This window comes from Vigna unguiculata, chromosome 9 (genome assembly GCF_004118075.2).
Source record: "Vigna unguiculata cultivar IT97K-499-35 chromosome 9, ASM411807v1, whole genome shotgun sequence".
Lineage (NCBI taxonomy): Eukaryota > Viridiplantae > Streptophyta > Magnoliopsida > Fabales > Fabaceae > Vigna > Vigna unguiculata.
The window spans coordinates 38,537,311-38,553,731 of NC_040287.1; the positions used below are offsets into that span (position 1 = coordinate 38,537,311).

Sequence of the window (16,421 nt, forward strand, 5' to 3'; positions counted from 1 at the left end):
TAATGACATTTTAATTGTTACAATCTTGAATAGAAAGAATTGCATCCTAATTATTAGATAATTTTTTATTCAGTGGTAAAAGCTCAATCCAACCATTTGTATTGAGCTAGAGTCACAATTTTACTTTAGACAACATTTTCAAGTTGTTGTTAAATTAAAAAATGGTGTAATTAACCCTTTAAGGTATATGATTTTTTTTATATTATTCTAATTGTAAATGTAATTTTGTTATTGCATTTAAAATTTTCAACAATGTACATATTAATATATATACATATTAATATATATATATATATATATATATATATATATATATACTTTATTTTAGTAGTTTATGTCATCAAAATGTGATGTCACAAAAACAATTAATTTATTAATAGATATAGATAATTTACAATACAAAATGCAAGAATCAACTATTTTTTTTCCAAATATTCACAATTCTAAGCTAAGTTATACAAATAAAGACCGCATGTAATAAATAACTACATATTTGTATACTAAACAACAAATATATCCACATATATATTTTTAGATAATAAAACACACTAATAACAACAAATTGTGTTTGATTCACAATATAATATTACAGAAAAATTCAATTTTGTCTCATTGACATTAGAATAATTTGTCATACTCAATGTCTTTTAAAAAATACATATGAAGTATGTCTTACGTGTTTCATAAAAAACGATATTGGTAATCTAAGTTTGGCTTCTTATGTCAGGATAACTCCATCGTAGTTTGCAAAACTTGATGTAAGAACCTGGTTAAGTTTCTCAATCTCATATTAATCTATACAATTTATATTATAAAAACTACGATCACAATTGATACTACATCACTAGAGGTGTCCATGCAATATATAACATCATGCATACCCATTCATCATATTTAATCACATGTTCATTTAATATGTATTTAATTCAACCATTTCATATATGTATACACATATCTAAGTAAAAACATATATCTCGATTACAACACCGTAACAAAGTCTTAAGTGATATGACTTCACTAAATGAGCAAATACTTATTATTTTGAAAATATGACAATCTCTAATAAATTTAGGAGTTAATTTTCTTAGTTTGATAACTCTTGAAACACAATTAAAAGGCATGGGTAGAATGATCACTTGTAGAAAACTTAGGAACTTTAATTATGAAATATTTTTTAGTTTCCACTTTCATGATATTAGCTTTTTTACACAACTTCTCATGTGCCTATAAATGGTTTGAGAATTGAAAATTAATGTATTAGGACCCCTAAAATTAATCAATTTATCCCTAAACTTGTGGTGCCAAATGATTTCCTCTTATTTAAGGATTTCTCTATATTTTTATTGCAAATCATCATCCAATGCTCCATCTATGTATGTCATTGGTTTTCCTGAGTTCTACATGGTGTAGCTTTCCTTATTCTTTTCTTACTGAAAGTATTTCTAAACACATTATCATCATAAAATATAGATTTTCTATGTTGATCTTTTGAGTAATATGGTTTATGTGTAAATTTCATGTTGAGTGAAACACCTTTCTATATTGCTCATGTCTAGTCTAAACAAAAAATAAATAAAAATCACGTCTATCTATATTTTCCATACATGTATCATTAAGCATTATCAAAATTGAGTTATTACAAGGATGAATCTAACATAATTTAACAAGATGTGCTTTTGGGAAGAGACGTTTCAATTTCTGGTTAGTGAGAATCATTTATCTATGCTCATTCAATGTAAATTTATTTCCAATCTCACGCATACAACATTTATCAATAACATTTATAAAAGTTGTTGCCTACTCAAATTAAAAGTCACACCTTTTTCTTGATTGACTAACAATTAAAACTACAACGTACAATGACACAAAAGTTCCAAATTTATGTACAAACAAATAGAGAAAAAATAATTTAATTAAAGGCACCAAATATATGCTAGGAGGAAGAATATCAAAGTAAGGAGCATATAAATATTTAATTTATAATAATTACAAAAGGACAAACATATATTGCATGTCAATCAACAAAATATTAAAGTTATTAGTAATATTATAGATTCAGAAGAGCTTATTACACTAATAAAAGAAAGCAAAAGACATAAAATATTTTTATTTGTTTACTTTAGCTTTTAAGTTATATCCAGTTTTCATTTGAAAAACTTTTAAAGGTTTTTTCCTATAATAATTTTTTTTAATCATGTACACAATGTCTCTTCTAGTAAACAAGCGAGTACCCTAAGTCATGATTGGAGATCCCTTCTTGATATCTCACTGAAACTAAGGATTTTAAATATATTTTTACTGTCACCTTTGAGTACAAATAAATAAGATATATAAAGAGAATATGCAATGAATACTTTTGTGCAAATTCAATTAATTTAGGGTATTACATTGTTTTTCTGCGATATATAAAAAAACTAAGACACAAAGATTATATAAGTTTGTAGGCTTTTACGTAAAATATAAAACATATATGTTTGTGCAAGTTTTTTCGTGTATTTATAATATTTGTCTTGTTTTCTTGATTGTAATTTTAATATGACATTTTTCAATCTTAATTCACAAATTTATTGGACTTATTTACGTGATATTGATCATATCATCTTATAAAGGGTATAATTTCATTTTGTCAATGATGTTTAAGATATATTACCACATTTGTATGTTTCTTCATTACTTCTTAAGAGGTAAGCATTCAAATACAACTGAATATATATAGTAATTGTGAATGCTCATTCAAATATAATCATTTCATTTATAAAAAAAATATGTTTTGTAGTAAAATTTAAATAGATAATTAATTCGAGTAATGTGACAACCATGATGATTATTTTTAATAGTAAATCGTAAGAAAAAATCGGTCATATTGTAACATTTATCTTTATTATTAGTGCTAGAATGGTCAGAGAGTTTGGTTATATTTAGTTATTGATACATGTGTATATATACATATGTACATGAACACTTTAAATATATAAAAAGATAACCATTTAATGTTTAATTAAATTTATCAAATAATATTATTTCCATCAAAAGAATTCACATCTTTTGCTAAGACTTCAAACCAAAAGAGATGATTTTCTTTCCTAGTATGAAATTTCCATGTTTCTTTCCTTTATAGCTCTTGTGCACGTATATTCAAAGTCTTAGAATGCTAATTTTTTTATTGATATAATTGTTAACGTTCTTAGATTAAATTGATATAAAACTCGTATTATATTCCTTAAAATCATTCAAGTTGTTTTTTCTAGAAGGTTGATGCACAATTTTCTTTTAAGTATTTATTTTCATGCTTTATTCCATAAACCAGTGTTCAATATGTTTCAATATATCTCATAACAACTATGATTGCTTCTTTGTGTGTTCATTATATTGTCATGATAATTATTAATTATATGTCCACAAATTTCACATAAAAGACAGCAAATTTGATATTAATCACACCAATAATATGTTTGTTTAGATTTAACTTTGTATTCATTTTTACACACTTTTTGTATCTATCACAAATATACTTTCATAGACTATCTAATCATGACTAAGTATTTGGAAATTTTTTATGGAAAAATCATATTAATTTTACAATTTTATATTTTATAATTTATAAGTTTTAAATAATAATATTTTAATTAAAATACAAAATATTTTAATATTTACTATATTATAAAAAATTAATTAAAAAATTAAATTTAAAAATAATTTAAAGCTTAATTAAACCTTAATTTTTTTATTTTTCTCTTCATAAGACTAATTTCATAAAGTTTAATTTTGATAAAGTTTAATTTTACCCAAAAAAACAATTTGCATAATGGTATGATTCACATGACATCACATATACCAGCACCCAACAAAAGAAGAGGAAGCAAAAAAGTCAAACCTAATTTCAACCATGATGGTTTAAGGAAAATCAAACGGTGGAAAATCAAACGGTGGAAAATGCGTATCCCAGACTAGGAAATATCGTGGGAATCAATGCGATGCGATCCACCCTATTCGTATACAACTTCGAACCCGAACTTGCCGCATGACGTGGTTGTTGTGGAACAGAAGATCCAGATCCTCCCAGAACCACGTGCACGCACAATGAGCCAAAGCGGAGAGCCACTGATCACATTCATATAGTAATCCAACGGCTAAAGAGAGTCAGCATGAAGAAAAAAACCTAATTTTGCTTGCATTGCAACCTATCCTATGAAAACAGAAAGAAGAAAAAACTACGTGCACTCATAATGGCCCAAGCCGAGAGCCACTGATTACATCAATTGTACTAATCCGACGGATAAAAAGGGTTAGCATGAAGAAAGAAACCTAGTTTTGCTTGCACTGTAACCTACCCTATGAAAACAGAATGAAGAAACAAAGGCGCAAGATTATTATCATACGCCAGGAGGGATGAGGCGATAAAAGAAAGAGGCGCACTGTGCTATCTTGCGCCCACGTTGTCCAAACCTGTTTGTGTGTGCTTTCATTCTCTCGCTTGCACCACATCTCTCTGCCTCCTCTCTCTGCGTCCAAGATTTCAATACTCGTGAGAAAACTACTAACACGAACAAGAAGAACAGGAACGAACAGAAGGAAAACGAAACAATGAAGCAAGCTTCGGCCGAGGCAGTTCCTTCGCTATCTTCCACGCCATCGTTCACGGAGGCGACGACATCGTCGTCATCATCCGCTGCTGCGGCGGAGGACCTGGCGGTAGGGTCACGGGACGGTGGCGGCGGCGCTCAGGAGACGGTGGCGGTGGATCGGCGAGGCGAGTACTCCGCTGTGTGTCGATGGACGGTGCACAATTTCCCGAGAATAAAGGCTAGGGCACTGTGGAGCAAATACTTCGAGGTAGGCGGTTACGATTGTCGGTTGCTAATATATCCCAAGGGTGACTCACAGGCGCTTCCAGGGTACATCTCCATCTACCTCCAAATCATGGACCCTCGCGGTACCTCCTCTTCCAAATGGGACTGTTTCGCGAGTTATAGGTTGGCAATCGTGAACGTCGCCGACGATTCCAAAACCATTCACCGCGATTCCTGGCACCGATTCTCCAGTAAGAAGAAATCGCACGGGTGGTGTGATTTCACACCCTCTTCCACTGTTTTCGACCCCAAATTGGGATACCTGTTCAATACGGATTCCGTTTTGATCACTGCGGATATTCTCATTCTCAATGAGTCCGTTAATTTCACCCGGGACAACAATGAGTTGCAGTCCTCCTCTTCATCCTCGTCCTCGACAAGTTCCTCCGTTGTTGCGGGTCCTGTGTCTGATGTGTTGAGTGGTAAGTTCACTTGGAAAGTGCATAATTTCAGTCTGTTTAAGGAGATGATCAAAACACAGAAGATAATGAGCCCGGTGTTCCCTGCGGGGGAGTGTAATTTGAGAATAAGTGTGTACCAAAGCTCTGTGAATGGGGTCGAGTATTTGTCTATGTGTTTGGAGAGCAAGGACACGGATAAGACTGTGGTGTTATCTGATAGGAGTTGTTGGTGTTTGTTTAGGATGTCTGTGTTGAACCAGAGGCCTGGTTCCAATCACATGCATAGGGATTCTTATGGCCGGTTTGCGGCTGATAATAAGAGCGGTGACAATACCAGCTTGGGATGGAATGATTACATGAAAATGTCAGATTTTATAGGTGTGGATTCGGGGTTTTTGGTGGATGACACCGCAGTTTTTAGCACCTCATTTCATGTGATCAAGGAGTTTAGCAGCTTCTCCAAGAATGGTTCTGTGATTGCCGGGAGAAGTGGGAGTGGTGCTAGGAAGTCTGATGGGCATATTGGAAAGTTCACTTGGAGAATTGAGAATTTTACTAGGTTGAAGGATTTGCTAAAGAAGAGGAAAATCACGGGGCTGTGCATCAAGAGCCGGAGGTTTCAGATTGGTAATAGGGATTGTCGACTTATTGTTTACCCTCGAGGTGTGCAATATTTTCGCTCTGCAAATCTATTTTCATTTTCTGTGAACTACTTTCTTAGGCTTATTAGTTAGCTATTAAATATTTGCGGTGTTTGTGAGTCAAAACTCCATTAGATGTGATCTTGTACGCATTTTAGTGCAATTATTGTCTATATTGGTAGAATTGAAAGGGCATTCTTGCTGCAATTTTATCAGCCTTTCTATCTTTGAAATTTTCATTGAATTTGATATTTCATGCTTGTAGTTGCATATCTACTGATACCACCATTAGCTTAATTGATAATCCAGATATTGGGTTTTGATGTGTGAATATAATAGTTACTCAGTATATTTAAAAACAGAGAATACTTTTAGTTTTTTTTTGAAAAATGGAGTCTGATGAATTTTTATGTGATTTTGATGCTATCAGGGCAGTCTCAGCCACCATGTCACCTTTCAGTGTTTCTTGAAGTTACAGATTCAAGAAATACTTCCAGTGATTGGAGTTGTTTTGTTAGTCATCGTTTATCAGTTGTGAACCAGAAGATGGAGGATAAATCTGTCACCAAGGAATCTCAGAACCGCTACTCAAAAGCTGCAAAGGATTGGGGTTGGCGTGAATTCGTGACTCTCACCAGTCTCTTTGATCAAGATTCAGGGTTTCTTGTCCAGGACACTGTCATATTCTCTGCGGAAGTTCTTATATTGAAGGAGACATCAATAATGCAGGATTTTACTGAGCATGATTCTGAGTTGAGCAGCAGTGGCTCTCCTCTGGATGCTGGCAAAAGAAGTTCATTTACATGGAAAGTTGAGAATTTCCTGTCTTTCAAGGAAATAATGGAGACACGAAAAATCTTCAGTAAATTCTTTCAAGCTGGTGGATGTGAACTTCGAATTGGTAGGTGTTCTTGCAAACATATATTATTTCCTGCATTTTATTCACTGGTAGTAGTAGCAGTAGTAAACTTTTATGTTTTTATTCGTTGATTAAGCTTACTTTTCCATGACCCAGGTGTATACGAGTCGTTTGACACGATATGTATTTATTTAGAGAGTGACCAGGCTGTTGGTAGTGATCCAGATAAAAATTTCTGGGTGAGATACAGGATGGCTGTTGTTAATCAAAAGAACCCAACCAAGACAGTTTGGAAAGAATCTTCTATCTGCACAAAGACGTGGAATAATTCTGTTTTGCAATTCATGAAGGTGTCTGATATGTTAGAAGTGGATGCAGGATTTCTTGTTCGTGACACTGTTGTTTTCGTATGTGAAATATTGGATTGCTGTCCATGGTTTGAGTTTTCCGATTTAGAGGTAAGTCCTTATGGATTGCTTGTCTTCGTGTTACATTGTACTTACAAATATTGTACATACAAATATCATTTAATAGAGGCCAGATATTCTTGCCCCATGTTTTAAGACTTTCCTCCTACCATCTATAGGATGACCTATTCTTGACTTTAGATAAGAGACTACATGTTATCCTGTATTCATAGTTATTGATTTGAACTGGCTCTTCTGCCTCTGACATGTCACTAATTTAACATATAATATCTTTTTTTATGACTCATTTTTAATGTAAGATCGGAACAAGCCAATTAGGAAATATGGCCTCTTCCTTGGAACTTTTGCTTGTGATTAGCCTGATAAGATGCATGGAACAAGCTGATAAGTCACGAGTTACAGAAGTTGATTAATGCTTCAGTTCATAATTTTGCATCCCTTGAACTTCTTATTGTACAATAAAAAATTGTAAGCAGATTTCTATCCCATACCTGAGCCATATGATATATTATGATTATGTCTTGTGTGAAAGATAAAAAATGGTTATATGTATTACATTTTAGCTTCTCACATGTTGTAAAATCGGGATTTTGTTATGGATTTTATAATACCTACTGGTTATATTAAATTTTGGTTGCTCTTATCATACGGTTGCAGACATATCATCTGTTTTTTTCTTCAATATTCAGGTTTTAGCATCAGAGGATGATCAAGATGCATTGACAACTGACCCTGATGAGCTCATTGACTCTGAAGACAGTGAAGGGATAAGTGGAGATGAGGAAGATATTTTCAGAAATCTTCTTTCCAGAGCTGGATTCCATTTAACATACGGAGATAATCCTTCTCAGCCACAAGTTACTTTAAGGGAGAAACTTCTAATGGATGCTGGTGCAATTGCAGGGTTTCTTACTGGTCTCCGAGTCTATCTTGACGATCCTGCAAAAGTGAAGCGCCTGCTTCTACCTACCAAGCTGTCTGGTAGTTGTGATGGGAAGAAGGCCACCAAAGCTGATGAATCTTCCCCAAGTTTGATGAATTTGCTGATGGGAGTTAAAGTTTTGCAGCAAGCTATCATAGATTTACTATTAGATATAATGGTTGAGTGCTGTCAACCTTCTGAAGTAGGCCCTGTTGCTGATTCTGTTGATGCATGTTCTAAACCTTCTCCGGATGGAAGTGGAGCTGCTAGTCCTCTTGAGTGTGAAAGAGAAAGTGGGGCAATGGAGTCTGCACGAGTTCCTGGTAATGAGAGATTGGATTCAGTTGTTGTAGAAAGCAGTAATACATCTGCTGTGCAGAGCTCTGATTTAAAAGGGAATGGTATTCAGGAAAAAGCTGTTCCTGGACATCCCATTTGTCCACCAGAGACATCTGCGACCGCATCAGAAAATGCATCATTTCGCTCAAAGGTACAACTTTTTTTAATGTCCGTTAGAGGTGTATTCTGTTACACATATCTTTGGTTTTGATTTTTGTGAATTTGAAACTTCAGACCAAGTGGCCAGAACAGTCTGAGGAGCTTTTAGGTTTGATTGTAAACTCATTAAGAGCTTTGGATGGGGCTGTTCCTCAAGGCTGTCCAGAACCAAGACGTCGGCCTCAATCTGCACAAAAAATTACTCTTGTATTGGACAAAGCTCCTAAGCATTTGCAAGCTGACCTGGTTGCTTTGGTACCTAAATTGGTTGAGCAGTCAGAACACCCACTTGCTGCCTATGCACTTCTTGAGCGTCTTCAAAAGACAGATGCAGAACCTGCTTTACGAATACCAGTGAGAAACTAATATTTTTTTTCCAAAATACCTTACTTGAATTGTTTAATCACATGCATTAATTAATTCAGGGAGCAATCCTAATTTAGTTACACTTGTGCTGCATTTCCACCTCTGTCAACGCTGAATATGGTTGCATTGGTTTTCTCCTATTGATGCTGTTCTATTTTTCAGGTTTTTGGGGCTCTTAGTCAATTGGAGTGTGGTAGTGAAGTTTGGGAACGCATTCTTTTTCAGTCATTTGAGCTTTTGACTGACTCAAATGATGAACCCCTTGCTACAACGATAGATTTTATATTCAAAGCGGCATCTCAATGTCAACACCTCCCTGAAGCAGTAAGCTTTGAAGATAAATAGTTGGGAATTGCACTATGTTACACTGTTTAGATTTTGATGCACTGTCTATGCAAAATTGTTCTTTACTATCATTCAATAATGCTTTGCTGCATCATTTAATGAGCTTTACATCTTGTGAAATTGTTAGTATTGTCAAAATCATTAAACAGGGTGCCAACTTAAAAATGGATGTTTAGTGTGCAAAAGTTGTAAGCAGACAAGTCATCAAATGTTTCAAGCATTTGTAACATGATTTCCCCTTATGCAGGTTAGGTCTGTTCGTGTCAGGCTGAAAAATCTAGGTCTTGAGGTGTCACCTTGCGTCCTTGATTTTTTGAGTAAGACTATAAATAGTTGGGGGGATGTTGCTGAAACCATACTTAGGGACATTGATTGCGACGATGACTATGGTGACAATTGCTCAGCTCTTCCATGTGGGATTTTCTTATTCGGAGAACATGGCACTTCTCCCAGTGGGCTGCATGTGATTGATGAGCAGGCTTATCAAGCTAGTCGTCATTTTTCTGATATTTATATACTGTTTGAGATGTTATCTATTCCTTGCCTTGTTGCTGAAGCTTCCCAAACATTTGAGAGAGCTGTAGCTCGAGGTGCAATAAGTGCTCAGTCTGTAGCCCTGGTATTGCAAAGCCGTCTTTCCCAAAGATTGAACAATAATGGAAGATATGTTTCTGAAAATTTCCAACATACAGATGGTGCTACAGAAGGAGATGCCTGTGAGCAATTGGGAGCTCAGAGGGATGATTACACTTCTGTTCTTGGCCTTGCTGAAAATTTGGCCCTCTCTAGAGATCCATGCGTGAAAGAATTTGTTAAACTGCTCTACATGATAATGTTTAGATGGTTTGCCAATGAATCTTATAGGGGGAGGATGCTGAAGAGGCTTGTTGACCGTGCCACTAGCAATACTGACAGTGGTCGTGAAGTAGATTTTGATTTGGATATATTGGTTACTTTGGTCTGTGAGGAGCAGGAGTTTATCAGGCCTGTTTTGAGTATGATGCGTGAAGTTGCTGAACTTGCAAATGTTGATAGGGCTGCACTATGGCACCAGTTGTGCGCTAGCGAGGATGAAATTATTCGCGTTCGTGAAGAAAGCAAAACTGAGATTTCTAATATGGCTAAGGAAAAATCTGTTATATCACAAAAGCTAAGTGAATCTGAAGTGACAAACAATCGATTGAAGGTATTTCATGTCTTAGTTGATAACATACTGTGGTTACCTCATGTTAATTGCTAATGGAGAATTTAGGTCTAACGCACTTCATGATTCAACAGTCTGAAATGAGGGCTGAGATGGATCGATTTTCTCGGGAAAAGAAGGAACTAGCTGAACAAGCTCAAGAAGTTGAGAGTCAGCTTGAATGGCTCCGCTCAGAACGAGATGATGAAATTGCAAAGCTCTCTGCGGAGAAAAAAGCTCTTCATGACCGTTTACATGATGCAGAGACGCAACTTTCTCAGTTGAAGTCTCGGAAACGTGATGAATTAAAGGTATTGTTCAAAAAGTTTGATTTTCTACATTGAAAAAAAAAAGATTGTGCAACTATGCTAATTTTAAAAGCTGTGCACTGCACAATAACTTTTATGCTTATGATGATTATTCTTACATTTTTTGAGTGCATCTTGAAGGAGATACCATTTAAATTTTACTCATAGTTGGTGCATATGCATTTGCACTCTTCAGTATGAAATTGTCTACTTTTTTTGCTTTATCTGACTCTACCTCACCTGTGATTCTTGCTATGTTTCCCCCTCTTTCAGTCCTTCCTATAAACTCTGGTATGGGCGGATGTTATCCATGCTTTGTTATTGCCAATTCACGAAAGATGGTTTTAAGCTATTATTCTACTTAGTTTTTCAGCTGACAGGTTGCTCCTGTGTTAGGAAGGAGTTTGATCCTACCTGGTGCCATACGTCTAATTAAATATTAGTTTCAGTACACAGTCTGCTCTCATACTGTCCAACCTTCAAGGCCAAAGTTGTTTTTGTGTGTAAGGGCGTATTACTGGTATAAGTCATTCCTAGGCTTCCATTAATGGGGCTGGATCTACTCTAGCACCATATCCCTCCAGCTTGCTCCATCCTCTTTATCTGTCTCCTTCTTCATCTCTTTAACCTCACACTTACGCATTCTCTCCTCTCTCTCCCTCTCTCTCTCTCTCTCTCTCTCTCTCTCTCTCTATTTTTTGCTTGCTACAGAGGGGATCCAACTTGCCAATTAACCACATGAGTTTTTCAAAAGAGTTGGTCCTTGACTTGAATCATGAGCTATAAAGTTCTCTTTAGTCATACTTTATTTCATTTATCAAATTACTTTATAGAAAATATCATGATTAACTATTTTATATTCTCTTTTACTTGGTTGTCGATTATCATCAATAATCTCATTGGTGATATTTATGCATCAACATGTGTTTGAAATAATCCTATGGTGATGATATCCACATTTTTTTTCTGTGGCACTCTTAGAAATGGTGGGCCAGTGAAAGGAGCTTCATTTTGGTTCTGAGTTGATTAGTGTGGTTGTTTGGTTTATAAGATTTTACTTTACTTTTAATTACAAAACGTTACATTTGTTTTCATTTTGGTGCCAGTGAAATGATTTGTTTTCTATTTTCATTTCTGTTGAAAATCAATTGTTTTCATTTAGTGAAAACAACTTTTCATGGTTTTCTATTTTCTTTTTTCAATGTCTACTGTATAAACTTTGGAAAACAAGAAGAAAGTGAAAACAGCGTGGCTTTTTGTAAATTGTATCTAATGTTAAAACAGGAAATGAAAACAAGAAGTTTTATTTTTCAAATTAGATGACCCTTAATTTTTCATTGTGTATGATGGGCTCAAATTGAAAATTAATGCGAATTTTATTACATACAGAAAGTAGTCAAGGAGAAAAATGCCCTTGCTGAGAGATTGAAGAATGCTGAAGCTGCACGCAAGAGATTTGATGAAGAACTGAAAAGATTTGCGACAGAGAATGTGACTCGGGAGGAAATTCGGCAATCCCTTGAAGACGAAGTCCGTAGATTGACTCAAACGGTTGGGCAAACTGAAGGGGAAAAGCGTGAGAAGGAAGAGCAGGTTGCTAGGTGTGAAGCATATATTGATGGCATGGAATCAAAGTTGCAAGCTTGCCAGGTCTGTATTGACATAGAATTTGTACTTTTCTTACTGTTTTTATCTTTTGATAATTGTTTATTGCCTTATATGTTTTCATGTTGAACTTATATGATAGAGTTAATAATGTGTTTGTGTTGGTTGTGCAGCAATATATTCACACACTTGAGGCCTCACTCCAGGAGGAAATGTCAAGACATGCACCTCTATACGGCGCTGGTCTGGAGGCTTTGTCATTGAAAGAGTTGGAAACACTATCACGTATTCATGAAGATGGGCTTAGGCAGATCCATGCCATTCAACAGCGTAAAGGGAGTCCTGGTGGGAGCCCTCTTGTGAGTCCCCATGCTCTCCCTCACACCCATGGATTGTATCCAACTGCCTCCCTCCCTATGGCTGTGGGACTGCCTCCCTCAATCATCCCAAATGGTGTGGGGATCCACAGCAACGGCCATGTCAATGGTGCAGTTGGACCCTGGTTTAACCACTCTTGAATTCTCTCTCGCTCGGGTAATACAATGTTATTCTTTTCGAGTTATTTGTTTGGTATTTTGGCCGATAGAACTGTTGGAGCTGCCTTACAACAACAAATGTTAATCCAGTGGAACTATCAGTTGCAAATGCCGTACTCATTTGCGCCTACGTCTTTTTGAGGGGGAAATTATTACTTACAGGCTTTTTCATCTTTCCATAGTTATAGCTTACTCTTATTACATAGTTTGGCCGTATGGTTGATTCTATTTTTATCCCGGGCCACAGTTTAAGCGCTGTAAGAAGTCTTAACTCACTTTTTAATACGTAATCAACAAAGAAAATCCTTTTTCCTCTGGTTATGCGATTTAGGTATATTTAATTTTTCTTTTCACCAGTTTTGTAGTTACAAGGTATACTTAAATTCATTCCATTATATTGTGAAATGGGAATTTTTTTTTCTCATTCCTGGTATGTTTTGTTTCCAATTCTTGTATGATTTTCCTCAACCTTTTTCTTTATATAAATGTTTATACATGAGTTATACAAGTATAGTAGACAATCTCTATATGCACACTGTAGAAAGGGCTGCATATTCCATAAAATTGGTAAACACCTATCAGCATCTGTTTTTCTTTATGGGTCAGGTGATTCTTTGAAACAGACCTTAAAACTGGATGTTCTCTAACTCTCTATATATTTTGTTAATGGAGTGATAGTATTTTAAGAAAGAATAATTTAGTTAAGTACACCTTTATGGTCAAAACAAAGTATCTTAAATTTTTAGCAATTACTTGAAACAGAATGTTGTTCATTTTTAGCAACTAATATTGGGCTTAGAAGAAACAGAGGGCATATGAAGTTGGTTACTGGGGGTTATTGCTACTCCTACACTCCCCTCAAAGAAAACCTGAAATGATAAATACACCCAATTTTCCCTGTCAGTTTCTTTTATCACTCCATACTTTTCTGCACCTTCATAGGTGTGAAAAAGATCCAATTTGTTTATGGGCAATAAAATATATATTTAGAATTGCACAGTGTGAACCTGTATTTTGGATGAAATAGATCTAAAATGTATTTTTATATTACAAAATTCAGAAATTTTTTGAATTGTTAGACTACATTTCCGGAAATACATTTGGATTGAATAATTAAGAAATACAAAATATATTTTGAAATATAGAAATTCAAAATAAATTTTCAAATATTAAAATATATATTATATTTAATTTGAAAAATAAATCTGAATTATACAATTTAAAAAATATAATTTTTATTTGAAAATCTATTTTCAATTTGTATACTTTTCCAAACTCTACAATTAAAAAATATATAATGTATGAATATTTTGAAATTTCAAATGTCGATGCAATTGCATAAAGAAGTCAGAAGAGTGGAGAAAGAAATATGGTCTCTACTAATGGTTGTTGTTGCTACTATTCGTTTTGTTGTTGTTGGTGAGTCGTCAAAACTTGTGTTAGTTTTCTTTAGCTTTCTGACCGATTAAATTAAAAATATTATGACCTAAATTAAACTAGGTTAATTTTATCCTATCTATTTAATTCACTATTTAAATAAATTTAAGTCAACGCCTTATTAATTAAATAATAACAATATTTTAAAAACATTAAAAATATTTTATTAAAACAAATACTTACATTATAATTTATACATTTTTATATTTAAAACTAACATTAATTTCATATAATATTTTGACCCGTTAGTTTGATATAACATCGGAACAAGAAGTATAACATATTTAAAATGCCACCTAATTGGATAAACACAAATCTGACGACAATGATGGTAACGAGCAGCACCTCATGACTTTGCTGTGTCAGAAGAAAAATTGTTTAACAGTTTTGGACATTAGTGAGTCTTTGGACCTGAGTACATGTGAATAAAGTTAACGAATTTGATTATAAGTTACAAAAATTTATTTTTATTGTTTACATTATATGGATTAAAAAAATTGAAAAAGAAATAGGTCAAATAAGATCTTAATCTAAGTGGAGAACAATGAACAAATGAGTGGAAAACTGTATATTAGTTTTTGTACATTTTTTTTAAATACACTAATCAATTGTTATCCAATGATATATATATATATATATATATATATATATATATATATATATATATATATATATATATATATATTATATTTTATGTACCACGAATTTATTTACAAGTCACAAAAGAATGGGGAGCTGCTTATTATTTTTCGTACAAATTTTTAAAATTTATTATTTAATCTTTTTTTAGATGTACCACGAATTTGATTATAAGTTATCAAAGTCTACCCTTGTTGTTTGTACTAGGTAGCTAGCTGGCTTGAAGAAAAAAACAAATCAAATCAGATCTCAATCTAAGTGGGGAACAATGAACAAATGAGTGGAGAATTGCATTTTAATCTTTTTACAATCTATTTAAATATATCAATCAATTTTTTGTTTGTTATCCAATGAAATATATTTCTTATGTACCACAAATTTGTTTACAAGTCACAAAAATTATGAGGTCGTATTATTTTTCGTACAAATTTTTAAAATTTACTATTTAATCTTTTCGTTATCATCCTATGAGATAAACATGTCATGTACCACGAATTTGATTATAGGTTATAAAAATTTACCCTTATTGTTTCCCCTAGGTGGCTGGCTTGAAGAAAAAAACAGGTCAAATCATATCTTACTCTAAAAGTGGAAAACAATCAACAAATGATTAGGGAACTGCATATTACTTTTTGTACATTTTTTATAAATATACTAATCAATCTTTTATTTGTTATCCAATGACATATATCTCTTATGTATATGAATTTGCTTACAAGTCGTAAAAACCATGGGGATCACCGTATTATTTTTTCGTACAAATTTTAAAATGTACTATGTAATCTTATTTTTATCATCATATGGGATAAACATGTTATGTACCACAAATTTGATTATAGGTTATAAAAATCTACCCTTATTGTTTCCACAAGGTGGCTGACTTGAAGAAAAAAACAGGCCAAGTCATATCTTACTCTAAGTGGGAAACAATGAACAAATTATTGGGGAACTGCATATTACTTTTTTGTACATTTTTTTAAAATATACTAATCAATATTTTGTTAGTTATCCAATGACATATATATCTTATGTACACGAATTTCCTTACAAGTCGTAAAAACCATGGGGAGCTTCGTATTACTTTTCGTACAAATTTTTAAAATGTACTATTTAATCTTTTTTTATCATCCTATTGGATAAACATGTTATGTATAACAAATTTGATTATAGGTTATAAAAATCTACTCATATTATTTTCACAAGGTAGCTGACTTGAAGAAAAAACAGGTAAAATCATATCTTACTCTAAGTGGGAAACAATGAACAAATGATTGGAAACTGCATATTACTTTTTGTGCATTTTTTTAAATATACTAATCAATCTTTTGTTTGTTATCCAATGACATATATCTCTTATGTACACGAATTTGCTTACCAGTCATAAAAATCATGGGGAGCTCCGT

At 33.6% G+C, this 16,421-nt stretch overlaps 1 protein-coding gene across 1 annotated transcript; it reads left to right on the plus strand.

Moving 5' to 3' along the window:
• Window positions 1–4,404: 4,404 nt before the first annotated feature.
• On the plus strand, window positions 4,405–13,263 carry LOC114163879. Its single transcript, XM_028048254.1, has 10 exons — window positions 4,405–5,914; window positions 6,323–6,793; window positions 6,908–7,209; window positions 7,869–8,591; window positions 8,675–8,953; window positions 9,128–9,289; window positions 9,558–10,496; window positions 10,589–10,804; window positions 12,191–12,451; window positions 12,580–13,263. Exons 1-10 carry the CDS (start codon window positions 4,585–4,587, stop codon window positions 12,922–12,924), a joined length of 5,028 nt encoding a protein of 1,675 aa, XP_027904055.1. The 5' UTR covers window positions 4,405–4,584; the 3' UTR covers window positions 12,925–13,263.
• Window positions 13,264–16,421: the final 3,158 nt, after the last annotated feature.